General features: G+C 40.9%; 1 protein-coding gene across 3 annotated transcripts in view; it reads left to right on the plus strand.

Annotated features, from left to right (window-relative positions):
- The window catches only part of unc5c (unc-5 netrin receptor C), a 103908-nt gene that overhangs the window by 62650 nt on the left and 14869 nt on the right, over positions 1-26389 (plus strand). Inside the window, exons 3-8 of one of the 3 annotated variants that reach the window (XM_034123500.1) lie at positions 2150-2293; positions 7357-7460; positions 17608-17788; positions 20199-20366; positions 20651-20815; positions 24409-24465. In XM_034123500.1, the coding sequence (XP_033979391.1) occupies positions 2150-2293; positions 7357-7460; positions 17608-17788; positions 20199-20366; positions 20651-20815; positions 24409-24465 (819 nt within the window). The remainder of the gene's footprint in view (positions 1-2149; positions 2294-7356; positions 7461-17607; positions 17789-20198; positions 20367-20650; positions 20816-24408; positions 24466-26389) is intronic. The other 2 variants (XM_034123501.1, XM_034123502.1) reach the window with 2 other exon arrangements.

Raw genomic sequence — 26389 nt, forward strand, 5'->3', positions numbered from 1 at the left:
GAGTCATTGACCTGATAATGATGGCACATGTATGTCTTTGGTAAGCTCAGTTATAAAAAGAATACTATAAAATAGTAAATGTAAACAAAACTGAAACATAATTTGTGTATATAATGCATTATATTTTATTGTATTTATCTTTTATTTTATTCCGTATAATGGAACAACTGTCAAGAGAAGCTTCTGTTTCTGATTTAACAAGTCATATAGTTAGCTGGCTAACTTTAATACATTATAATAGTCTACTGTACGTTAGTTCACCAACCTAATAATACACCTATGTTTGGACAAGCGTCAGTTTAGTAGGCTTCTCTCTGGGCTTTTGACATACAGCCACACCATTAAGGCATGCTCTCTGTGTAGCCCATGTCATTTGTGTCTCCTCAGCAGCCTGAATATTGTTTATGAATTAGCAGGCAATGGTGTTATTTTCCACTAGACTGTGTTGGGGATGTTTATGAAAAATATATATAAATGTTTCTTTAATTAAAATGACATCCCTGTTTGATTGTCCATGCTAGTGAGCCATGTGACAATAGCTGAAAGCTTCCAGGGAGATGCAGTTTTGTAGTAAGAGACAGCAAAATTGAAATTAAATTGTGAATAATAAAGACAGGCTCTATAACTTTGCACATACTGTAACTGCTCATTACGAGAACAGTGAGCATAACTCATTAAATCATGTATTGAATGTACTACAACCACAACAGAAGAATCCCAGTATCTGGCATTATTCCAGCTAACAATGAAAAACAGCTACAGAGCAATTCATCACCAAAACTGAAGAACTGAAGAGTGGGATTAAAAGCTGCAGGGCCTGACAAATAGCGGTTGGTAATACTGATGACAGGATCTGAAGACGGACAACATAAATCTGTAGACCCATCCTTCATGGGAGTAATGGGAATGTTTCCTAAGCACACAAAAGGCCCTTCAGTAGCAACTGGGCAGAATTTGAATGTCACAGTCCACTTTAACATTATTGGTACCATGCATGGTCATGAGCATGACAGTTCCAGGAAAATGGCAACTTTACTTTTTTGTATTTCCAGTGGGCTGCTCAGGCCCCACATTTAAACATAATAGAGCAGCACTTTGGGGGATGAAGTGGCATTGGATATCCAACGCATCGTCTCAGCATGTTCTTTTGAAAAAATCTGCCGAATTAAGTCATCGCGTCCTGTAAAGTGTTTCCAACATGCAATTCAGGTTTTCCGGACGCCAGCAGAATTAAAGGGTTATAAAACTAGAAGGTCACTCGGAGAACAAAGACCTCTGCCAAGGATGTTTCTATAAGCGAAAAATTATATAAAATTATACATCCCCATGTTTAGGATATTTTAAACTACATTTTTTAGTTGCCTATTCTACACCATACAACTAATTGTTTTAAGTTATACTGCTAACAAATAGAAACTCAAAGCCAAACGAAAACAGTTTGGTGGGGGTAATCATTTGTGTGTCTTTCCGTTTCATGTCTTGTATCAAATTAAGGTGTTCACTGTTGCATAATGTCTTAGTCAAGGGTTTCATATCAACATTTTCCTCAGAAGTATTCCATTAAATCAAAAAAATGTGATCAATTCATCTCGATAAAGGCACGACATTACATACGAAGCATCGGTGACTTCAATGCGAATGCACCACATACATTAATGTGTGCATTCAAATCCTATGATCGACGGACACACACTGTAGCAGCAGCAGCATAATCTGCTCTAGAGGGGCAGCTGTGGGTAGAGGCATTTGTTTTGGGGATGATTTGTTTGTTTGGGTCCTGGCACCCAGATGAGCAGTAATCAGAGGAGTTAGCAAACAGGATTTTGGTAGCCATGACGCCTCGAATCCTCCCCCACAGGGCCCGGGCCCAAACAGCTCAGCGCTCTGGCATCAGGGCCTAACTGACACACGCGCGCACACAAATACCAAGTGTCAAAGCATGTGATGTGACTGATATAAATGGTACTGAATCGTTTGATGTGATCCAATATTGACATCTTTCGCTCCAAGGTGAAGGAATACATTTTAATGGATTTATTTAGTGAAGGTTTATGATATCAACTGTTTTATCTTGGTTTGTTTAAGGCGGTCATTTTGTTCTCTTTTGATATGTGCTATAACTCCCTCTCTTCTTTGTCTTTCCTCGCAGGCCTGGTAGTGAGAGAGGCCAGCATAGAGATCACTCGGCAGCAGGTGGAGGAGCTGTTTGGGCCGGAGGACTTCTGGTGTCAGTGTGTGGCCTGGAGCTCTGCAGGGACCACCAAGAGCCGCAAATCCCATGTCCGCATCGCCTGTGAGTATTCTCCCCTCCCTCCATCCTGCTCTTCAGCCCATTACTCCGTCTTTATCGTCTCTCTCATCTTTGTATTGCTCTCCAAACAGATTTACAGATTCTGGAGATGGAAGCAGTGAAAAAAAAGGTTTTACTAACATGGGACTTAAGTGTCCCTTTGAACTTGAGTTGGTAAAAAGCCGGCAGAATCCAAATCAGCTTCCTTGTGTACAGTATAACCTGGAGGAACAGGGAAGAGCTGCTGCAGTGTTTACACAGAGGCTGCGGCACATGTTTATGCCAGTGTTCCCTCTTCTTCCTGTAGGTGGTCCTCATTTGTCGTCTGCCTGTGCGTTTGTCCTCCTACTCAAATGCATCACACACTGGTTTCCAAGTAATGAGAAACATTTTGTTGCCTCTAAACTTTGGGCTCATTTGAACCGTTTCCCAAAGGATCTGCCAATCAAAATCTGAAAAGTAATGAAACCCCAAAGGACACGGGGAGGAAGGCAGAGTTATAATTGTAGTTATAGTTGTGACATCAAGGGAATGCTTCTGAAAAAACAACACATTGCATAACACAACAGCTTACACATTGTTGTCAAAACTTCACCGGAAGGGACTTCTTTTACCTAGATCATCACACTTTCAATCCTGTCTAAGTTATTTCAAGGTATCTTGACTGACATGTCCTGTTTTGAGGCAAACAGACAGAGGATGCAACTCCGGCTTGCAGTATGCGTTTTAGTCTGCATCAAATATACTGCTGGATAGGGCTTGATAGGGATATCACTTGAGCGTAATGTCTGGCTGGCAACTCAGTGCCACTGTCACAATGATTTTGTTTTCACTTTAAGGTACAGCGGAGCAGCACAGTACGGAGTCAATATCCGTGATTTTCCCTTTATCTACTTAGAGGCAGTTGGCAATCATATACTTGTCCCTCTCAATTGTTCTCTCATCTAATTCTCATTTTGTTCTCTGCATCATTGTATCTCTTGCTCTCTTTATGCTTTTTTCTGTACAGTTTCTCTTTGAATTCAATGTATTCCATCTATTTTATTCCTCTCTAACTCTCTCTCTAGTCTCTATGCTTTACCCCTGTTTGCTGTACGATTTATCTTTGAATTCAGTGTATTCCCTCTTTTGCAAACACCAGTAGCTCTTCTCATTACGGCTTATGTTATACTAGCCTGGTGAATCAGAATCATCATGCACCCGTCTCCCGCTGAGCCCACTCCCGCTGCTCCACCTCCTATAATCACCCATGATGAGCAGCCTTCCAGCACTAACCTATCCCTCAAATCACAATGGACCCCTCTTCCCCTCCCATTAGCTTCCGCTGAATGGATTAGCTCCTCTCCTGTGCTCTCTCTTCAGGCAGGCTTCTTGTCAGAGCCAGGCTCTATTCTGTTAGGCTAATGGAAACTGGGCTTGTTTTCGTCTCCTCTCCCATCATCTAAACATATACAGTTTAATCAGACTGTGAGTCACAGCCAGCGCTGGCGAGTTGAGAGGTTGTTGTGTTGAAGAACTGGCTTTTAGAATTGCGGAAAAAGGCCACTCTGGCTAAGAGTATAGTCGGAGTTTGTGTGTGGCTGTTGGACTAAGAGAGAATCTGTAAATTCCCCATGATTGCCTTTTCTTCCTGCGACCTCCACAAAAGCATTTTGATTGGCCTCCATAGTTTGGGAGCAGTGATTGCTCGCCAAAGAGAGGCAATAAAAGCATGTGCACAGAAGCAAATTAAATAAGTGAATCAAATCAACTGAAATGCCTTTCAAAAGATTGTCGGAAATTGATTTTCTTGTTTGTTTGTGGCCTTTTAATTTTACGAGTACAACATAGTAAAACCTCAACTTTAATGCTGGTGACGTTACTCATTATTTAAAACTTGGTAGACTTCTTGTCATACTTAAGTTTGCATCAGTAAGTAATGATTTACTAAGAGGGGATGTTTCTGAATTGTGAGGCTGGTGTAATTTAGCATGACAAGTAGCTAAACATATCTACTTAAGGTAATGGTTGTCATATGTGTATCCTTCTGAGGGCGTGCAGGGCAGAAAGTGGTTGTCTGCTGAGGAGGGAATGGTGTGACTCCCGCAGGAATGTCGACTCAGCTGGTCCCACACCCTTCAGTGTCCCACAGTATACCGTTCAGGGTTATGAGAAGTGTGGAAAGGAGAAACTCCAGAGGGGAGCCATCATTTGAAACCCACATCCAATAAAACATACAGTACAGTGCAAAATAATCACTTGCATGCTACTTACTGCGCTTCATCGTGAGTAATGGCAAAGGTTTGCAAATCATGATGGAAATAACACAACAGAAACTGGCTGTTTAATTCTAGTTTAACAAGCTGTAGTTGTTCTGCTGAAAGAAGTATGAGTAATAAAATCATGAATATTTCAAATTTACTCGCAAACACTGGCCATTATTTATACAATATGTAATTCAGGCTATTTTTTTGTAATGTTCAGTACAGTTTTACATCAGCTGGGTAGTAGTTGTGGCTTGAACAGACTGGATGACAATAAAAGAGTAAAAACATGGAAATGTAACTGTTCAAACAATATTTATTTTTCAATCTGCATGAATTAAAACGTACTGTGTTCCCATTACTAGAGTTAAGGAGGTTGTGTGGCTACGTAATCAGAGTTTTTACTTTGATTGTAAAACACGCCAGTCCAAGCTGAATCTGCTGTGGACCGTGCCAAGGACACCGCCGCCAGTAAAGTGGCTACTGGTCATTCTCAACCACTAAATGGCATGCTGCAATACTGCATACTGAGCATCTAGGCCAGTGCCCAGCGGATACTTGCATACTCTCTGGAAGCTGTATATGTAGAAATAGCATTTCATGTATTAGATTTGGCTGTTTGCTGCATATCAAGAAGGAGCTCCTGCTGTTCCTCCTCACCAGTCATACTGTAGCTATTACTTTCTTATATCTGTTGGATGCAGTTTGAACTAGTATCCATCTCTACAATACAATTCTGATATCCAATCAACAGTGGGAGACCTCTACTACCTTCAACTACAGTACCCCTTTGATACAGTTTTGCTACTTTCCTATCCTATTCATTACCTTTCCTCTCCATCTTAAAAAACAAACAGTTTGTCCTTGAATCAAATTCCATAAAGCTATTTCCCAGAATATACCCCTCCAGTCATTCCTTCTTTTAATTTCCTTGCAGACTTTGACTGAAATTGCATCAATTCAACACTCATGCTTTTAGATTTTATAATACATTAAAATGTGTGGAGTTATGGCATATTCCCCTGAAGACACACACACACACACACGGGTTGAATTGGGACAAGGGAACTCATTGAATTTGTTATTTTAAGGTTCATTTCAAATAAAAAATGAACCTTAAAATGACTATAGGTATTCTTTGTGGCCCCCGGGTGTATCCTGATGATGTATTCTGTAATGCGAACATGATCTAGTTTCTCCTAAAGGCGAAGTGGAACACTATGTTCAACAGTGAAATGTCTCAATTTGAGTACAATGTCTACTTATGTAATACCCATTGAACAAAAAGGAAAGCAAGTGATAGAATCGTATTGTACCTCCATCTTGATCAGGTTTTAGGTGATGGCTCTTTTTATTGCATAAAGTGATGCCTAAAATAAACTTTAGTGAGAATGTTCTGTCCTTACCATAGCTGTTCATTTATGAACAGTTATTTATTATGATAGACACTGTAGCATATTCAATTTCTATAACCATTGCACCCAAGAATATTAGATTTGTAATGGGCAGTCTTCTTTGATTTTTAAAGTACAAACTCTGCCATACAATCTGTGTCACTGCACATCTGTAGGTGCTTCAGTCTACCCTATACTCGCATTAATTCAAAAACCAATTTGCTATTGTAAAGCTATCTAATATAATAAATCACTTTTTTATCTAAGCACACCATGTCAATAGTTGCCCATTACTGTATTAATGGTGTTCTTTGAAGAAGAATTGCCTTATCTTTTCCAAAGATTGAATCGCTAAAACACGTCAATTCTGGGTTTGTTTCCATGGACACAGTTAGGTTTAGGTAGAAATGTATTGGTACAACAAACTTAGAAATAAGAAAATAACACAGACTCCCAACATTTTAGTTTTACTGTTGCATCCTTTGTGCTGTTTTATTAGAGCTGCATCGCACATAACATGTATATCTCTCGCTTAGTTCAAAGGTTTGAGCTTCAGTATATGGTTCACTTTATTCTCTCAGTCTCTAGTTCTCTCTTCTCTTCTTCTTAAGTCATTCTTATCTTTTCTTAGCAGAACTGTCTTGCCTTAACGATGCCAGAGTTCAGTTCATGCCACGTTCTATATAAATGTTATGTGAGAAAAACATGTTATTTTAAAGCATACTGTGGTGGATGTGGTTACTGCTTTAGATTGAATGCGTCAGTTAAAAGGCCAAAGAGTGTGTTTGCCAGGAATATTGTGAAGGCTTTGGAAATGTTATCAGTGGAGTTTGGAGGTTTTGATTGTAGATTTGATGCTTCAGTGACTCCAAAGCTCCCAAATAGTACTTCAACTACCCATTAAGTCAATTTTCTCTCTCTCATCCCTCCCTGATGTTGTTGTGTATGATGCCCGCTGCCCCTGTCTCAGTCTGTGCAGCAGGTTATGATATATGTCTAATGGGCTTTGGGTTTCAATGTAGCATGACACCTCCAGTAATCCTACCCTGTCAGCTCCACTATTTCTGCCCTGCGCTACTCCATCAGGGCTCTCACTCCACAAAAAAATGGTATTTTATTGGAGGGCAAGTCTCCTTATCTTCCTTCCATCTACTACAGGCAGGGTTATCTGTGTGCTGAAGGAGAGTGGCAGTTAGAAAGAAATCTAAGTTACTGTTTCCAACATTTAAATACACACTGTGTATTTCTTCTGCACATTATTATTCATGAGTTATCCTGCATTTCTTGTGATGTTTTTTTGAGAATACTAATACTATTTTATTGATTGACTAAGCATTTAACATTAAACAAAGCTGTCAAAAACAACCCTCACATCTACTTGTCACTGATGTAGAGGTACATATTGACATTTTCTCTCTGTTCATTGTAGATTTGAGGAAGACATTTGACCAGGAACCTCTCGGGAAGGAAGTGTCCCTCGAACAGGAAGTGCTCCTCCAATGTCGCCCACCTGAAGGCATCCCAGCTGCTGAGGTAAGACTGAAAATACAATTCTCTGAGCCAGGGAACTGTAGTTATAAGGATAATTGTATTTTTTGTTTGAAAGGATTAGTTCTAATATGCACTCAAACATGTTCACCATAGAAACGCGGGCAGTTGTGATTATCCTAAGCCTGGCCAAAAGTTCTCGCCTCAAATCCAATAAACTGGTGCTTCGAAAAGAGGTTTATGTGAAGAGCTTCTCTTAATCTTTTTTTTTTTGTTTAGCTTCTGCTGAAATGTCCCCATCATTTTTTTAGGTATATAATGGATAGGCTAAACTGTTTAACTCCCACATAATTGTTTGTATAGCATATATAGTCATTAGCATGTAATATATGTATTTGATATAAAAGGTGGAAACTGTGTGGATAGCAGAATTTGCCTCCATTGTGAATGCTGTTTATAACAGAAGTTGTAATGAAATAACGAACTGAATAAATCTGACACAGTCCAGCGCACAGATAAGGAAGTATTTTCCACCACTTCCAGGGCTCTTAAAGCTGTTTTGCTATTTCCTGGACATCGGCCAGTCACTGGAATTTGGTCAGAGGGAGAAAAATTGTAATTATCTGCTGTAGGGGGGGAAACCAGTTGTGTTGCTGTGTTACCTTAGTTCAGCCAATATCGCCTCCCTGCTCTACTTCCTTCCTGCCTTACAGTGGAGCGCTGTGGTAGCCGCATTTGAAAAGGCTCAGTTGAGATTGCAGGAACATAAATAGAGGATGAAAGGGTGGTTTGATGGGTGGGGTGGCTTTGGTGTATTTTTTTTTTTTGAGTACGGGGTGTTGGGACTGAACTCTGTTAAGGCTTGTGATTGACCTGGAAAAGCCGAGTTAAGTGAGTGGAACTGCACAGCATTTATCCCCGCTGAAAGTGCTGACAGGCTAAATGGAGGAAAGTTTGGGACTGGCACTCGGCAGACTCTCCTTATACAATCCAAGCTTCAGTCTGATAGTGTTGCTGTAACAGCCATTTAGTATTGGTGAGTTTGCCGCCTGTCTGAAGCCTCTCTGTCAATCCTGGATTGGCTCAGTGCAGCTATTAAAGACTCAGCTTGGGTCCAATCATGACACATCTATGCTTTTTGAGATATACTGTAGAGTTGCTGTGGCAACCCAGATTTACAATGAATGGTAATTACTGTAGGAGGTTTGTCAACATTAATAGCGGTTTTCAGACCGGGTAAAGGTATGTATTTGAGTGCTGTCAAGGGAATTCAGTGGTGTTTTAAATATAAAGCCATCTATTCAGTCTTAAAAAAAGAAACCAAGTATGAATGGATTAAAATTCTCCCTGCATGTCCATATTCTCGCTGAGCGCAATGTTTGTTTTCTCTGTTTACTTTTCCTTCTATGATCAAGTTGGATTTTGTGTGTGTACAAAGGAACTTTTTCAGCTCCTTTAATTACCCATACTTACCTCATGGCTACAAAAAAGACAACAGTTCCTTTCCACAAGTTGTTTTTCCTCTTTTTTCTCAGCTCAAACCCAGCTGCCTCAGTGGAAAAAAGGACAAAACTGAATGCTGCTTTTTCATCTGTGTTTGTCAGGCCTTTTCTCACACATGCCTGCAGTAGAAATAACTTAGGAAAAAGCAGACGGGCTAAGTCTGTGGTTACATATGAATCTGCAGCAATGTGTAGCAGCCGTTGAGAAGGGAAAATCTGTCATATTTCACCCTCTCAGAGACAACACATAATATAGGGGGGATGAGAGAGGCTGAGGGAGAGGAGCTGTTGAGGTTTGTCGGGGTTGGATCCAGTGGGCTGTTGTCAGGCCTCCAGTGGGCTGTCAGTCCGCTCTGTGGTTCCTTTACAGGCTCTGCCTAGCGGGGGAGAGGCTGGCGGGATGGCAGGCTGTGGCTGAGCCATAAACCCGTACACTTACAGCACTTTTGTAAAATCATGTGGACTGGATGTGATGGACATTGTGCTGTGTGGCAGGGTTCAACATTTCTTAAAGAAGCCAAGCTGCAACCACACAAAAAGTCACATTGCAGCATTTCCACACAGATGTTCTTACTGTATGTTAGAGTACCATCAAAGGCATTGTCTGCTCAACTCAACTGAGCACTGAAAGTCTATTCTATCTATTAAATAGTTTTATCGTGGCTGACTGTCTGGCAAAAAGATATTTGCTGATGATGACCTGAAAGTTGACACATGCTTTTGCTGCCATCTCATTATAAACGTAAGAGTTTTTTTAAGGAAAATCTCTCACTTAAGGTTTATATACAATAAAGAATTTTCATTCTTGAAAATGACATTTCATGATTCAAATAGTGTTAAAGCTAACACTATAATATATAAATCATTGCAGGCTCTGACACTTTGGGGTTGTTAATATTTTGACATCAGTTTTAATAAAGATCACTTTTGTTATGATATGCTTTAATGCCACATTTATGACGATGAGTAAGCAAAATAACTCACCCACACACACACAAACTTTCACAGCGCTACGAAGCCCACGTTCTGGAGAATCAAAGTTAGTCAATCACAATTTGTTTGATCTCAGATTACAAAGTGGAACTGCGCTACTTGATGTTATCCATTGTCAGTCTTGTCTTCCCACTTTTCAGATGATTTACATTATAGGTTTTCACGATGGTTTACCACAGTAATGACATTCTGAGACATCCTATTTAAGTGGTTTTGAGTCTTTGTTGGCAGTTTGCAGCAGCTTTTGCACTGAAATCTAAACATTATGCTGAATAATCATGATTGTTTTGTGATGATGCAGCAGCCTTTCCTTACAGAAGTTATGAAAGAGTTCCATTCAGACATCTTAGAGGTTTTCATATTAGGAGTTGAGTCTGAAATATCCTGGCCCTTATTTTTGACAGGTTATTCACACTTGATACATTGATTTTCTGGTGTGCAGATACTCCCTGAGACGTGGTATACACACAAACACGCAGTCTCATACACACACACACACACTAAGAAAACAAGCAGCCTGCATTTATTTTGGCTCTCCTTGAGACCGTTACCAATGGAACTTCGGTCTCCGGCGCTTCGATGACTGAAATACTGAGAGTGAGGTTTCAAAAATAGCACAAGGATTCAGTCATCTGAACCTCTTGTATGGTCTGAATACTTTAGACACTCACCAGACTCCCTAAAAATCATTGTTACACTTTTCCATTTCCATGAATATTTGATAAATGTGAAATGAATAGCAGAAGGAAAATGTAACTGTTGAGACTATTCTAGGAAGGATAGGAGAGGGAGTGATTTGGCAGCAAAGGCTCAGTTTCTGTGTTACGTGGTCTCAGTTGCCGAGTGCTGCCCATAGATAGAGTAATAAAGGTAAAGATGGGAATGGAATACTTTTCATCTGGCCAACACTGCTCATTCTCTTTGAATACCTTCATGAAGCTCTTTCATCAACATCTTAAGGGCCTCTTCATACTTAAGAACATGTGGCAGGCTCATAAAATGGACTTAAATCTCCTTTTGTGGAAAGAAATGTGCTTATTGTTCCTTCGTCTTTTCTTCTCCCATGCCCTCCATCTCCATCTCCACTTCAGTGCACTTGTCACAGCCCCGAGAGAAAGACAAGAGTTCAGAGGTGATGCAGCACCGCAAGCTGCTGAGCCTGTTTCCATGGAAGCAGGATTTTAATTCAGGCATCTCCTCAGTCAGCCGAGGTCCTGCCGTGTTATCATGGGTAACAAGTCATTGATGCTCTGCAGGGAAGAGGCCCTGCTGCCATGATTAAGTCCATTGGCTTTACTGAGAAGAAAGCCAAGAAACACAAAGATCTTTACTTCACACTCCCTCATACAGAGAAGTGAGAAAACGTAGTCCGATTAATTTAGACAGCTGGGACAGGAGCCAGCCCCAATTTCAACGGTTTCACATGCAGTATTATGAATCCATGGGGAAAGCAGATTTTGCAATTATGCTCAAAGAATATTTTCTCACTTTTTGTTATTGACTTAATGTGTCGATTATGACCATTAAGTGTTATGTTAGATAATCTAATCTGGCAGGAATATCTTGACTGTGGAGCATTATGGAGATCCGGCATCCACCTTGACCGCACATCAGACCATGTAAATGTCAGTGATTACTGTTGATTTTAGGTCCAGTTCCACATAACAGGCGCAGTGGAGGCATAGCGCAAACGGCAGCCCGTGAGGTCACCTTGTCAAAAAATAGCTGAGTGCTTCCTCCTAGTTTAAATGCTAGAGTGTAGTTATGAGAGGGCCCAGGAATGTCAAGAGTAACAACACTTCAGTGCCCAGTGTAACAGGAAGTGCATTTTCATTAAGGTTACCCAAGGGAGAGAAGATGTCAGGAGGCCAGACCAAATCCCTCTGGAAACCAACCAAAGATTGCCCTTCAGGCACTCACCTGTCAATCACTGCAGTTTCCTCCTGCAAATGCTGTGATTGACTCTATTAGCCAAACATGTGTGAGCTGTGCACGTCACTGCCCCTTCCTACTGTTACCTACAATGGGTCAGGCCTTAACAAACATTTACATGTATAACTTACGACTGGAATTTGTTTTCTTTCTGTGCATATGTATTTCATCGGACCACCTACTGTATGAGAAAGAGGAGAGAATATTCATGATGATAGGACTGAGATAAGAAGCACCGTTTAGGGCTCTAGAAGGATGCAAAAATGTTGACCTATACACAAAATCAAAACCAAAAAAACGATACCACAAGGATTATATAGGATACAAGACCAACACATGTCCTGAAATCCTCCTCGCCAGTCTTCATGTTTTGATGCACAAGCCTTCACCATTTTCACTTAAACACTTTCTTTGTTTAGTTGCAAAGGAAATTAAATGTGAAAGATCTAAATTGTCAAAGCAACCTTGAATCACAAGGAAGCTGAATTGCTCAATGTCAGGTGGTATTTTCAGTTAATGACATAAAAATGAGGGATTTCTCACTTGACATTTTTTTTAAGCTGCTCAAGCAGAGATTGTGAATCAGTTCAAGCATTTTAATTCATATTTCTGAAGGTTGCATTTTATTCTAAGAGAGGTCTGACCTCTCTCGGTGCACAAAAACCCGAGTTATCTATTGAGCTTTTTTAAAATGCTAAAGGAAACTCTGAGAGACCAAGGACTCCAAATACACAGAGTGTATCACACAGTCTTTCAGCTGGCAAAGCGGCAACCTTATTTTTTACTAGTTTATTATTTGATATTCCTCATACAATCACATGTGTTTCATGCTTCTCTGCAGCCAGATCATTGTCCACCCACACTGGAGTTTATCCAAAGGTTCTGGCTTTACAAACTATGTTCAGTATATTGGTGAAATCTTGTCCAATCATCATGATCAAAATATACAGTAATCAACTGTTTTTTGGACCAAGGATGAACTTTATACCTAAGATTACATGCTTTTTTTTTTATCCGTCCCTAAAAGGAGGACACAAACACAGTGGTAAAAACATAAACTCCCCCCAACTTTATGACGCTTGTGCTGTTGGCCGTGAGTCATTCTCGGAATCATATTTTAAGAGGCATGTGCAAGAGAAAATGGAGAGAGCTGGGTTGCAGCAGTGAAGTGTCTGGCTGTCCTTAGAGCTAGTTTAAGAAATGACTGTTCTCCTTCAGCAGACTGTGGAGAGCTCTAGGCAGGACAGAGCTGGAGGATGTCATTACTCCTGGCTCAAGTCTCAGTGATCCGTCCTCTGCATGGACACCAACCACTCCAACTCCACCCCTGTTACCTAACCTCACCCTCTTTTCTTCACCCAACCCCCAACCCATTTCACCTCTTCCACCTCTTCCACATCCACCCTCAAAAACACACATACAGCCAAAGATACAAGCAAGAAATACAGTCAGGCATAGACACTCACACTTCGAGATATCACACCTTGATGGTGCGTTTCAGCTTCTTAATATTTATACAGCTCACATTTCCATTATTGTCATTCAGGCAGATGCCGAGCATATGGCTTGTTGTCTCGTAGTGAATGATTGAATAATCAGTTTGTAACCTTTTGTGGCTCCCTCTCCAGGTGTGTCATTCAAGCCTGCGGCGGATATATCCTGAGAAAAAAAGCAAATGAATAAATTACATTGCTTAGATAGTTAGACTTCATGCGAAGGAGCAGTAGAGCTCATAATGACTTCTCTGTAGAGGAGTCTCACGCATTTCCGTGGAACATTTCTTTTCACACCCCTCTCCACCCCCACACTCGGCTGTACCTTCTATTTCTGACACAACAGCGATGAGTAATGAATGGTTAATGAATGGTTATGCCTTGCACTGGTTCTTACCAAGTGAGTGGATTGTATACAGTGTGTTCTGTATATTGGGCTAATTGGTGTTGTGCTAGCACACCCTGACACATTCCACTCCATGGTTACAGCCCGGTCTGCAGCCTGTCATGTTTGCTAGTGGATGTGCGTCATAATCCGTCACTTGGCTGAGGATGTGGACCCTCATATAGGCTCCCTCCAAAAACCTGAAAACTAAATGTTAATGCATCTGGTTTCATCTTTAAGAAATCATAACGTTATATAGCACCTTCCTTTTTTTTTAACCTTCATTATTACATTCAATACCATCCGATACATCAGTGTGTGCTTCTTCCAGAGCTCGAGATGACAAATCAGCCGCCTTTCAATTGGATGCCTTTCTTCTTTGTTTACCTCTCAATTAAGTCTTTAACTTTTCCTAAACATTCATTGTTGTTTACCTCTTCAAAACATTTCTCTGTAACGTTTTTACTGGTGTGTTTATTCTTGCCTCCTCGTGATGCTGTATCATATTTGTTTTGGCACACTAGTGACCGTCCTCCTACTGATAGTACACCTGCTTTCCTTATCACTCCTCAATCTGCTCTTTTCAGTTTTGTGCCTACCTGTCTTGCTTTTTGTCTGACTTTCTCATAAGTTTAAGTTTTTCTCTTTCACTTGGCTGTCTCCCTCCAGACAGTAAGACTTTTTATGACAGCTGACATGTGGCAATTTCCCTTCGTTAATGACAAGAAATGTGCCAATTACCTCTCCGGATGTTTCACTTCCAATCAGACGCTAACGAGCTGCGAGTATCTGTGTGTGTGTGCAAGTTTGTGTCTGTGTGTGCATGTTTGACTCTGTTGGCATGAGGGGAAGTTGGATGAATGCCATGTGAGATGTAGTCTTCTGCAACATTTCATCATTTGAAATCTTTTCACTGTGGTGTAGACATTGGCTTACCTTTTCATCTCTGGTTTTATTAATGAGTCCTAATTATAGTCGGTACAGAATAAATGATGGGTGAACTGTTGCTCACTTTTGCTCTCTCACACACACGTTCCCACTTCTGACATGAGTTTCTACCACTTCCTACCCCTCGTCACTCCGTCTTCCTCCCACCCCTCCATCTGTGCTGAAAAGCTCTTTTGTTCAATTTTTAATTACCTTCTCATATAAAAGTGCTCTTGACATCTGAACGCAGCACGTTTGGAGAGGCTGCCTCTGTGATTGGGGAAGAATTGGATAACCACCTCTTTGTATCAGCTGTCAATCTCTTTTCACAGAAAATACCGTTTACTTACTAATGCTCGGTGCTCTGAAAGGAGCTAAATAACAAAAATATTAATGATGTAAACAAAACCCATTGTTTTTCTTGTTTCCATCATCTTTATTTGTTTTATCGGAATCGCGTTCCCTCACTTTCCATAGGGAACAAAAGACACACTAAATGACAAAATGGGATCACTGCCAAATCTTTGTTATCCAATCACAGGGGTCCTTCTTTCATGTGTATCTTATTTGTACAATGTATTACATATTTAATATGAACAGTGACATTCTATCACAAACTAAATCACACAAATCTCAATAATCCTCATACAATGAATACATTGCATCGACTATGACTGCTATCCTTCCATATTGCACCGTTATTTACCTTATGTATAATATGTGAATAAATAAAATACCGTTTATCATAAGAGGATTTTTATGAAAGATATTTTCAGTGTTCAGACCTCAAGTGGAGAAAATGTCACCTGAAGCTACAGCTGAGTGAGTATAAATCTAATATGGCTCCTCTCCCGAAAGTCATGACAGATGTCTGACTGCCACTTTAGCAGATGTCAAGGCAGATTTGTTGCACTACAATAAAAACAGAAGCCAACTTAATAGCAAATTAATGAAATGCCTAATTATCTACAGCTATAATTTACGGAGAGGCTTTGCTATACATTCCTGGAGTAACCATTGCATAAATGTTTTGAGATTAAACACAGAATGAAGCAGATTAAACATCTCTTTCCCTAGTGGACACAGGACAGAGGGGCTACTCGCTTTAAGATAAGGTTGTAAACATTGTTTATCTGGTAAATAAGGATGTCTGAAGAATTAACTCTTTCATTCCCAAAAAGAAAAACGATTAAGATCTAAAAGGTGTTTTGTGAAAAGGTGCATCAAGACTGAAAATAAAGTCAAATTATGGGAGCTTTCGATGTTAAAAATTCATTTGAAACATTTAGTATAATGTAAGTACACAATTTAGCACAATTCGTAACATAGGTTTAGTCATTTAATGCAGAAATGTTACATATTACAACCATAAATAAAAAACAGATTTATAAACATAGATGGTTTGTACCTTTGGTCACCTATACTGCAGTTATCATTAACCGTGTGGTATTATAGCTAATTGAATCATGTAGTTTAAAATGAAATAAAATGAGCGCCAATATAAACACCTGGTCTTTTTCTGTGTAGTTAGAGTTACACTTAAAAGTAGCATCATGAGGAATAAAGATGAAAACAGTCTCTGAGTGAGTGACAGATGTAATGCATACATCCCAACTTATGTCATGCAGCTTTATTGCATGGTGAGAGCGAAGTTTAATTTAAGCTACTAGATGTTATGCGTGAATCCCATCCTTTCCAGCTGCATGAGATTAAATCAGCTAATACATGTTTATGGAGAAAAACAATCATAAGCACCGAATCTGCAGAGAATATACACCGCTTACAGAGGTTTGCTGTATAGCTCTCCTGATATTGAGTTTACATCCAGTGTCTGTTAAGATGTCAGTTTGTCATGGGAATAGGTGTTTTATGAACTGCTCTGTGTTTGTGAACGTAGAGTTTAGGTATGAAATAATTGTGTAGTATTAAAAATAGTTTCTTCTCAGCTTCTCCTATGTTTTCCCACTGGATAAGAGAGCAGGCAGCTGAGGTGTGACTCTGATGGCGTCTTTGATATCTGTCATCTCAAACAAACACAGATACTTGTGGAGTTGGTGATGCATGTAACTCAGTGCATGTCACAATCAGCACATCTCTCCCTTTGAGAAAGTTCTAACAATGCTGGTCTTACAATATGCCCAATGTGTTGTACGACTCTGCATCACTACATACCACATTTTTTTATCTAACAACAACAGTGAGCCTGCACGCCGCTTTGTCTCGGGAGGCCTTATATCAGCTTATTGTCCCACTTTATTTTTGAGATACTTTATCTTCCATGAGAAAGACCCTTTATAAACATTCCTACTTATCTTTGCCTGTACTGCTCCTTAGGGTCTTATCTCTTATCAGGCCCTGCTCCTCATGGGATATCACAATACACAGGAAGTTAGCTTTTTGCCAGGCCTTCCCACCACTGGACAGCTCCTTTGAAGAAAACCAGAGAGCCAGCAAATATTTGTGTTGCTGCAACGTGAGACAGCACTGCTATTCTTTTCCAAACCTTCATAACCTTTACACCTTTTGAAGAGAAAAAGGATCTTGGTAAATTACAGCAAAAATGAAGGCTCCCTGTTCTGTGATAGCGCCAGGAGTTCAATATTTGTATCATTAGAGAAATGAAGTTCATAAGTAAAGGTCAGAGAACCTCTCAGCTTCAGGAATTGGACTGTCTAGTAAGGCTGCTGTTTCTGTGGTGTTTTGTTCTACGGGGGAATGAAAAGAACATGATAGCCATTGACTTTCTGTAGCAGGAACTCTGAGACATAAATGCTCTAATTCTTGCGAACACTGCTACTTGATAGTTTAGGCGGAAACAAGAAAAACAATAGCTGTTTGAACACTTTGCTGGGATTTTTTTCTACAATTTTAATTGAGGTCAAAATGTCTTATTACAGCTACTGTTTGAAAGACGTTTCTGTTGCCTGTCTTTTCATGTTCTGCTCTCTTTTTCTTCTTAGGTGGAGTGGTTAAAGAACGAGGAAGTTATTGACCCTGCAGATGACAGAAACTTCTACATCACGATCGACCATAACCTGATCATCAAACAGGCCCGCCTTTCTGACACTGCCAACTACACTTGTGTTGCTAAGAACATCGTGGCCAAGAGACGCAGCACCACCGCCACAGTTATCGTCTATGGTAAAAACGACTAACTTAACATTGAAGACCAGTCAATGAGATCCAAAAACACATTTCCTCCTTACTGGCCACATGAGGGATCAGTAAAGTCAGACACTAGTGCAGAGGAAAAGTGTTGAATTACTATAAGAAGGCACCTCGACTCAAAATAAAACTTTCAAAGTCCCTCTTTTTCCTGCGGCATGTTACATTCTCTCATTTTGTTTCTGCCGGAAGGTGTGCAAGGGATGGAAGATTAGTCATTTTCCGAACTGTAAGCGAGGTGCTGATGTGGCTGAGCCATACTTAAAGGGACCCCCGCTGTGGTTTCACACAGACTCACCCACTGTTTCCCTAACATCAGCTAACATGACTGTTATTGTGCAGCCTGGAACTTTAATGCTTGCTGGAGGCTGTGCATATTCACACTGAGTAAAGAGGTGTTGCATGTGGATCGGTACACACACGAGACACAAGAGTGAACAGATGCTTGAAACTGATACATTCACCAGGGTTAAGTTTCAGATCTATAATTTTCTCATTACTTTTCGCCGCTGTCTCATGCACATTGAGAACAATGTGGCTGGTGGGGATCAATGTAAGGGCGTTGTAGAAACACAAATTGTAAATCCAAGAAAGCCGATTTCAGGGACAAGGGTCGCTGTCTGTGCAAGGCTTTTCTGTCACTTACGCTTTCTATTAGGACTAAGTGGCAAAAAACTGCTTTGATGTCATCCTTGAGAGTACAACAAGCCTCTGTGTCTGTAAGTTCTGTCTGCTTTTTTTTTTAAGCCAACAATGGGGTACTTGTCCTTTATGCACAGTTGTGCAGTATATGAAAGTACATTTGTACATCGATAAAGCAGCATGAGAAACCCTAAGGATAAGGGAGAGTTTTGTCTGATACTACCGATGAAAAAATGAGAAGGACAGGCAATCTGTTTTTAGCCCAGTGATTTCCAGCTCAAACCTACTACAAGGACACTGGAAACAGGAGCACAAGCTGGCAGCAAAGGAGAAAAAGAGGGAGAGAGGAGATAGATCCATAATCCACGGAGGAAAGAGAGCAGACAGTACAGAAATGTGGGGCTTTGGCAGTGTTCCTCTAGAGTCCAATATTTTGGGCTTCACTCATAAGCATGTCACATTTGAAAGTCGGAGGCTCCAAGGGGCCCAGTTCCACCATCTCAAATGCCACAGACTTGTTCTCAGCCACAAGCCCTCGTGTCACTCTGCACTGGATTTAGTCGCTGACAGAGATGAATGAGAGAGGGAAGGAAGGCATTAGGAGGAATCAGTGAATGGAAAATGTCGCTATCTGACCAGAATTTACTGTCTGACTGCATGGCAAAGTAACAGCCTGAGATATCAGGGTCAAATACACAAGAACTAAACAGTATACACTTTACAATCAAATCAAATCATATCAAGTTTTATTTATATAGCACATTTAAAAGCGATTTTTGGTCGAGCCAAAGTGCTGTACATGTAATAAAAACACATTACTACAATCACAATAAAAGACAATAATTTACAACTGAAATATAAAAAACAAAAAAAACAGGGAAATGTCAGGAGTCGTGCTCCGCTCTGACTAGAAGGCCAGAGAGAAGAAGTGTGTTTAAAAACCCCTAGTGTCTAGGCCGACCTCACATGGAGGGGCAGAGTGTTCCAGAGCCTGGGGCCAGCTGCTGCGAAAGCTCGGTGACCTCAGGTTTTGAGCCTGGTCTTGGACACTACCAACTAACAGCTGGTCAGCAGACCTTAAAGCTCTGGCTGGGGTGTAGCGATGGAGGAGTTCGGCTATATAGGCAGGAGCCAGCCCATTTAGGGCTTTGAAAACAAATAAAAGGATTTTAAAATCAATTCGGAACCGAATTGGAAGCCAGTGTAGTGAGGCCAGAATTGGGGTGATGTGGTCACGATTTTTGTGGCCAGTCAGAAGACGTGCAGCTGCATTTTGGACTACAGTAGCTGCAGGCGTTTGATTGAGGCCTGATCCATACCCACATACAGAGCGTTGCAATAGTCCAGTCTTGAGGTTACAAAGGCATTAATAACCCTTTCTAGATCTTTAAAAGATAAATACGACTTGGTTTTGGCCAATAATCTTATTTAAAAAAAGCAGGATTTGACTACGGTGCTGACCTGCTTGTCGAATTTAAAAGTGCTACTGAAGGTCACTCCAAGGTTCATGACAGAAGGGAGGATGTGAGCAATGCAATTGTGTGTCGCTCAGTGCTTTTAATTAGCATTCCTGATTTTGTCTGTAAAAACTGTCTTTTATTATGTTGCCTATGTTTATTAATTTACGCATTTTATTGGTTTTGTTTCCTTTTTTCCAACTTTTAATTTATTTTAGAAAATGTAATATAAATGTAAGAATGAGGTTGTTGAGTGTTTTAACATGTTTCATTTCATTGTCTTCCAGTAAATGGTGGATGGTCTACATGGACAGAGTGGTCAGTGTGTAACAGCCGCTGTGGCCGTGGTTACCAGAAACGCACACGCAGCTGTACCAACCCGGCCCCACTCAACGGCGGCGCCATCTGTGAGGGGCAAGGCATCCAGAAGCTGGCATGCAATCCTCTCTGCCCAGGTATGGCATCACATTACAATACACCCACTTCGTAGTGGGAGGAAAAGGGTATAGGTGCACAAAAAACGAAAAAACATAAAATATGATACAACTCTGTGTTTGCATATTTCGCTCTGTTTGTGCCTCCACCCTTACGTGTTTGTCTCTCTCCCACATATCTCTCGCTGTCTCAATCACGTATCCACTCACCCACTCATGCACTCGTTTCTCTTCATCTTCTCATCGTCCATTTTCGTTCACTCCCCCCCCCCACCCCCCCATCTGTCCTGTCTGTTGTGTGGTAGTGGATGGCCTGTGGACAGTGTGGAGTAAGTGGTCCACCTGTGGGACAGAGTGCACCCACTGGAGGAGGAGGGAATGCGGCGCTCCAGCACCCAAAAACGGGGGAAAGGACTGTGAGGGCATGGTGCTCCAGTCCAAGAACTGCACCGATGGGATGTGCATGCAGAGTGAGTACCCGACAAAATCCTCTGCTACTCTGTCTGACCAGCCAACAAGAGACATTTCTGCACCCTTTGACCATGAGTTTCACCCGCTGTGTTTCACATCCCCGCATCGCACTCTCACCCTGTCTCTCACTCCCTCTGTTTCGACTCACTCATACATAAACGATAAGACATGCTAAAATGCCTTTCGCCCTGTCTTCTGCACTCCATCTCCTTATTTGCCTGTTCATAATACACAACAAATGTTGGATAAAAGTGACAATAAAGCAGAAACCCCGGCACATCTTTTCTCTCTGCTGCAAATTTAAGTATATGTTAAAAAAAGACTTGGCGACATGGGGAAGTGCTTTAAGTCATTATTCTTGTCACAGGCATTTGGGAGTTGTTATTAAAATAATAAAATGTGATTATATTGTAATTGCACAAGGGGTTCACATATACCAGGCTGCTTTGATTATTACCTTAATTTAAAAAGTGCTTATTCCTCAGGTCCAGTGAGAGGGAACACGAGTGTAGACTTTCTCCTTTTCCCTGAAATAACATGTGTTGGAAAGTGAGCCACTATTGTACATAATAATCTAGTCTTACAATGTTTTTAAAGTACAAAAAATGCTCAAGGATGCGAAAACATTTGTTTCTCATAAATAACAATTCTCTAATTGGTTTTCCTGTTTTGTTGCTAGCCGAAAAAAGGCCAATGTCAGTTTGTGGTGCAGCCAGATATTTTTCTGCAGGCAGCAAATTGTTTTCTGCTTCTCTTTCTTCCAGCAAGTTAAAAACAGCCGTGCAGTTTAGTCGAGCCAACAATTATGCTGCCTCTCCATTATAATACGTTCACAGCTTTGAGTCATCCTGCAGTTTCTCTGATGCACACGTGTGTGTTTACCGTGTGTTATATAGCTACAGGGTAAAGTGTTTGATATCTTGATCTCCGAGAAAGATGATGGGAAAGAAATAGCTGGAAATATTGCACAGTAACTTAGTTAAACTCTGTGTCTTTTTTAATAAAGATCCTCCCCAATAAACATCTCTGAAGGTTTTAGACCCACTCAGTGTCACAGATGCTTCCGTGTATAATCTACTACAGATGGTGATTGTGACACTAATAATATAACAGAGGCTCAGCTGCTGGATGTCTAAAATGTGATACAGCTGGCCGTTACTGTTTGCAGCTGATGTGAGAGTTTGCTGCACTATAGGGTATTAAACTGATACCTGCAATATGGTGTCGACATTATATATTATACGTTACGGATTACATCATATTGGTGTCCAATATGCATTTTTAGATGGATCTGCGTGTCTCTGTCCAAAGTAAACGCATACCGTACTGTTGTCCGTTTGTATGGACTGCAACTCAGTGATTTCATTTAACATCAGCATGAGAGGAATGCATTAGCTGATTTTATAGCCAGGGTCATATGTGTATAGTGTATAGAAACATCAGTGAGCAATCTGAAAAATAACGCCCTGCTCTTTGTGTTATTCATCTTATTTTATTTCCCTCTGCGGCACAACATATGTTCAACCTACACTTCCCTGCCTCAGATGCATTAGTTCTGGGTAGATTGATGGTGAGTTTGCAAAGAATATAAAGCCATAAGGATATAGATTTAGGATCATCTCAGGAATTGATTTTTTTGGAAGCTAAGAGGGTGAAGCCACTTATGTCAATGCTAATGACCATTTCCACTAGCATTTAGGAGAACGGCCCATTATCTAAAAGCTCACATTATGGCAAATATGATTGGGAATGGAGGTTGCATGCAATCTGAACTCACCTCAGACCACTGATCTGCTCCCTCCAGTGCAGGGCTGGGATCTCAGCAAACACGTGTCTGTGGATTCCATTGCAGCTTGATCTTATTTTCTGTTGTTTGAATTTATTTAAATCATTTCAATTGCAATCCATCGCAGAAATCTGGCAAAGGAATTTGATATAACCAGAGTTGGAAATAGAATTCCTGATGCTCAGCCTCCAACGCTGCACAAAAACACAACTGACCCGAGTCAAAATGGAGAGAGTTGTGTTATAATTAACTTTGCTGCTTGTTTATCACATTTAGACTGCCGGAGAGTTTGGGGTTTGGAGTTAACAGAGTTATGTGTCTACAGATTGATCTATAGAAGTTGCACTCTGCCTCTCCCAAACTCTAACACAGGGGTATAGTTTTCACAGTTCACTGAGGCTGACCTGTCTCCATCTCTGTGTTGTGCTCCCTCTGTGTTCTACCTTTGTTGATTCGCAATGTTGTTTTCCAGGTCTAGGGTAACGCTGCACTCAGACATGACATTTTCTTGACATATTGATGTAGGGAGGGGGAGCATGTACTTCAGCAAGGGCAAATGCTTTATTTCTATCAAACACCAGACACTGGGAAATCACTACACGGAGGATCGCTTCAGCCTTCCTGGAACATGAGGTTATTAACACGATACTGGATGATACGTTTGAATTAAATGTAAATATCTTTGGTGCATAATCATTGATTTCAGTAAATGTAGATTCCCCACCAAGGAAGAAAAAAGAACCTTAGCTATTCTAACAATGACATCATATTTGCCAGACGACAGTATCCTTCTCTGAGGTTTGGAAACCTGCCACATAGGAGTAAGTAATGGATGAAACACAGACAGTGATTTCCTGTACCATGACCCCCCCTTCCTCTCCAGCACGATGTTGTCAATAAGGAATAATCTTTGTTTCCCTGGGCGTTTGAGGTTTCCCTTGGAGCCCACCCACCGAAGCATGCTTTTCTCTACTGTAGTCTGAAGGATGAATAGAAACTCTACAGGATGGGTTTAAATGGGCCATCAGTTAGACTGACCCTGACAGTCACCTCCCCCTGCTCCGGCCCGGCCTACCCGGTGCCTGATTGCATGAACACACCAGCCCCATCTATCAAGCCATTGATTTTCCCGTCGGTCCACTTGTCTGCCTGTGGCTCTCTCCCTCTCCAATAAGGACTTCATTGTTTGTATAGTTGTTTATGGATGTCCCTGTGAGACTGAATATTATGTGCACTACTGCACTAACCCTGACTGCCACTCTACACTGCCTTCCGAAACAAATGCCACAAAAAAGCCAACCAAAAGCACAGGTGGCACCCAAGAAAATCTCTCTGTCTCTTCAACATTTTTCCCTTTCCTGCATTCCTAACATAATCGTTCCTTTTGTCCCACGCACCAACCTCTCCATCCACCTTCCAGCGACATATACAAGGCTGTTGGTTCTATTGACTGTTGGAGCCCACACTTTATCAGCCCCTCCATCCCCTCACCTGCTAGGATCAGTCCTGCTGCTGCTGAGGCACTAAGCCCAGTTGATGGATAGAGCCACTTCCTCACAGAACCTGCATGTTCCCCCCCCGTTCGTCTCATCCATCTCCATACTCTATACACAGATCTGGAGAGGAGGGGCAAAATCAAGAAAGATCGCTTCCTAGTGTCATCACTCCTACTCATGAGTTTGTTGCTGTCTCATTTGTTGAGTTTGTTTTTCTGTTGGCTTGAATTTGATTTTCATCATTCCCTCTCCCTTCACCCCCCCCCCCCCTCCCTTCCCTACTCTCTCTCCCACCCACAATCTCTTCAAGGTTCCTTATATCAGCTGTCCTCTGAAGCAAAGGAAAAGAGTGGTTTTGGAAATTCATGTGAGTTTTTTTCATGTATCATTTATTTTTTCACATTATTTCTCCATTCATTCCTATATGTTTTTCTTTCTCTAATCTTCATTGGTAGGTTTTGCACGAGGAATTTGCGGCCATTTCTAAACCAAGATAAATCATTAATTAAACATTGCGTCTTTGCAAACAACAAAACACAAAACAAAAGAGTGTTTCCCTTTGTTTTTTCATGTCCATCTATGTTTCATTACTGCTATTCTGTCTTTTGTGCTTGCAGATAACAACCTTAGGGCATTTATTTTTTTGATTTCTGCTTTGACTTTTTTCATAATGTGCCTCTGCTAGCCAGCTGTATATTTCCTTGCTATTTGTCTATCGTGTCTCTCACAGCTGATGCCCTTTACCCTGTTGCTCCTCCTGAACTTCAGCCGGCACCAATTCTGGCACTGATTGAACCCATAGTTCCTTTCCTAGTGTGTACTTATTTCTCTTTGTATCTCACCATTCCCCTCTAAATCTCTTCGTCCTGATGAAGTGTTCAATAATCCCTTTCATTTCCATTTCTTATACTTTTCCTTTTCCTGACAATGGCTCATGTTCAAAGGGATGTATTCATCTAAGTGATACATTTTAATGCTTACTCTTAGCAGGTTGCTGCCTTTATCATCAAAGCGTGGCTAGAAGATTGTTCGACTGAGGGGATATATGTTAAATAACTGCAGGGGCAGCTTGGCAGAGGAAGCACAGTGAAATTACATTTTCAGACTTTCATCATTGGCTCCCTGCTCTGATTTCTGTTCTCGTCTCTTGCTGGAGGAAGGATTAGAGTCCTAACATCCAGTATATGAGGATATATTTGTGACCCTCCTCTTTAATGTGATGTCTCAGTCGAGGCTGAAAAGAGCGGGTACCTGACACATGTCCTTTTTCAGGGCAGAGGGAAACAAAGTCTTCCCCCCGCCTCTTTAATTGTGGCCATTCAGTACATCTTGACCTACAGAAACTCTACTTTCTAATGATTATGTTAATGCTGCGAGCAAAAATGAATGCCCTGATGAAGGTCATACCCAGTTTCATTTCGATAGAATTTGAAATATATGAAGGATTTATTACTAATTGAGTGGTGTTCTTGTTTGAATAGATTTTTCGAAAACTGCATCCGACTAAATAAACATTGAGTTATAGCTGTAGAAAAATTATCTAAGCGCTTTTACACTTTGAGGCTAAGGATGTAGTAAAAAAAGACAAACTTATGGCTTCTTAGTGTCACAAAAACACTCCCTTCTCTTGCTTTTCTCCATCTTTTTCTCCTTTGTGCAAGAGAACACAAGAGACACAGATTGAGTGCCATCTGTATCCCTGAGACACATGAGGCTAATTTACACAAATGCTCGGCATCATGTCCTGAAAGCTTTGTGTATGGATCTATGGCTGATGCTGCCCTCTACTGGTGCAGATTCTCTGTCATTTGCATACTTAACTGATCTCAAAAACAGAAATGTGGCTCTTATCAAAATAACTTTACTTTCTCTTAAATAATAAAGTGTGTGTATTCTTTGGTCTTTGACATTTGGTAAGCCCAATGACATATACTTTACAGTGTGTAATCACGCATTGAACAATGCACACGATACAGTACAGGCTCACACATGCCTTCTGACATTTCGCTACCTTTTAAAGAATTTTTTTCCCCCCCATTTGTCAACTTGGTGACAGTGAAGGACATTCTTTACCCAACACTACAGAAAGTTCAGACTGTCAGTAGGCATCCATTAAAAGGTCTGATCGGTAATGAGTGCCTGTCTGAGTCTGTGTTTCAAACAGTCGCTCTTTCCATGCCAGGCCTGCTAATCACAGAGGTTTCTCCAGCTGGAAAGTGGACAGAAAGACTCCGGGAAGGAGACAGAGATGAAAGACAATTTGAGAAATGCAAGCTATGTCTAGATCTTAT

Source organism: Trematomus bernacchii, unplaced genomic scaffold, assembly GCF_902827165.1.
Source record: "Trematomus bernacchii unplaced genomic scaffold, fTreBer1.1, whole genome shotgun sequence".
Classification (NCBI taxonomy): domain Eukaryota; kingdom Metazoa; phylum Chordata; class Actinopteri; order Perciformes; family Nototheniidae; genus Trematomus; species Trematomus bernacchii.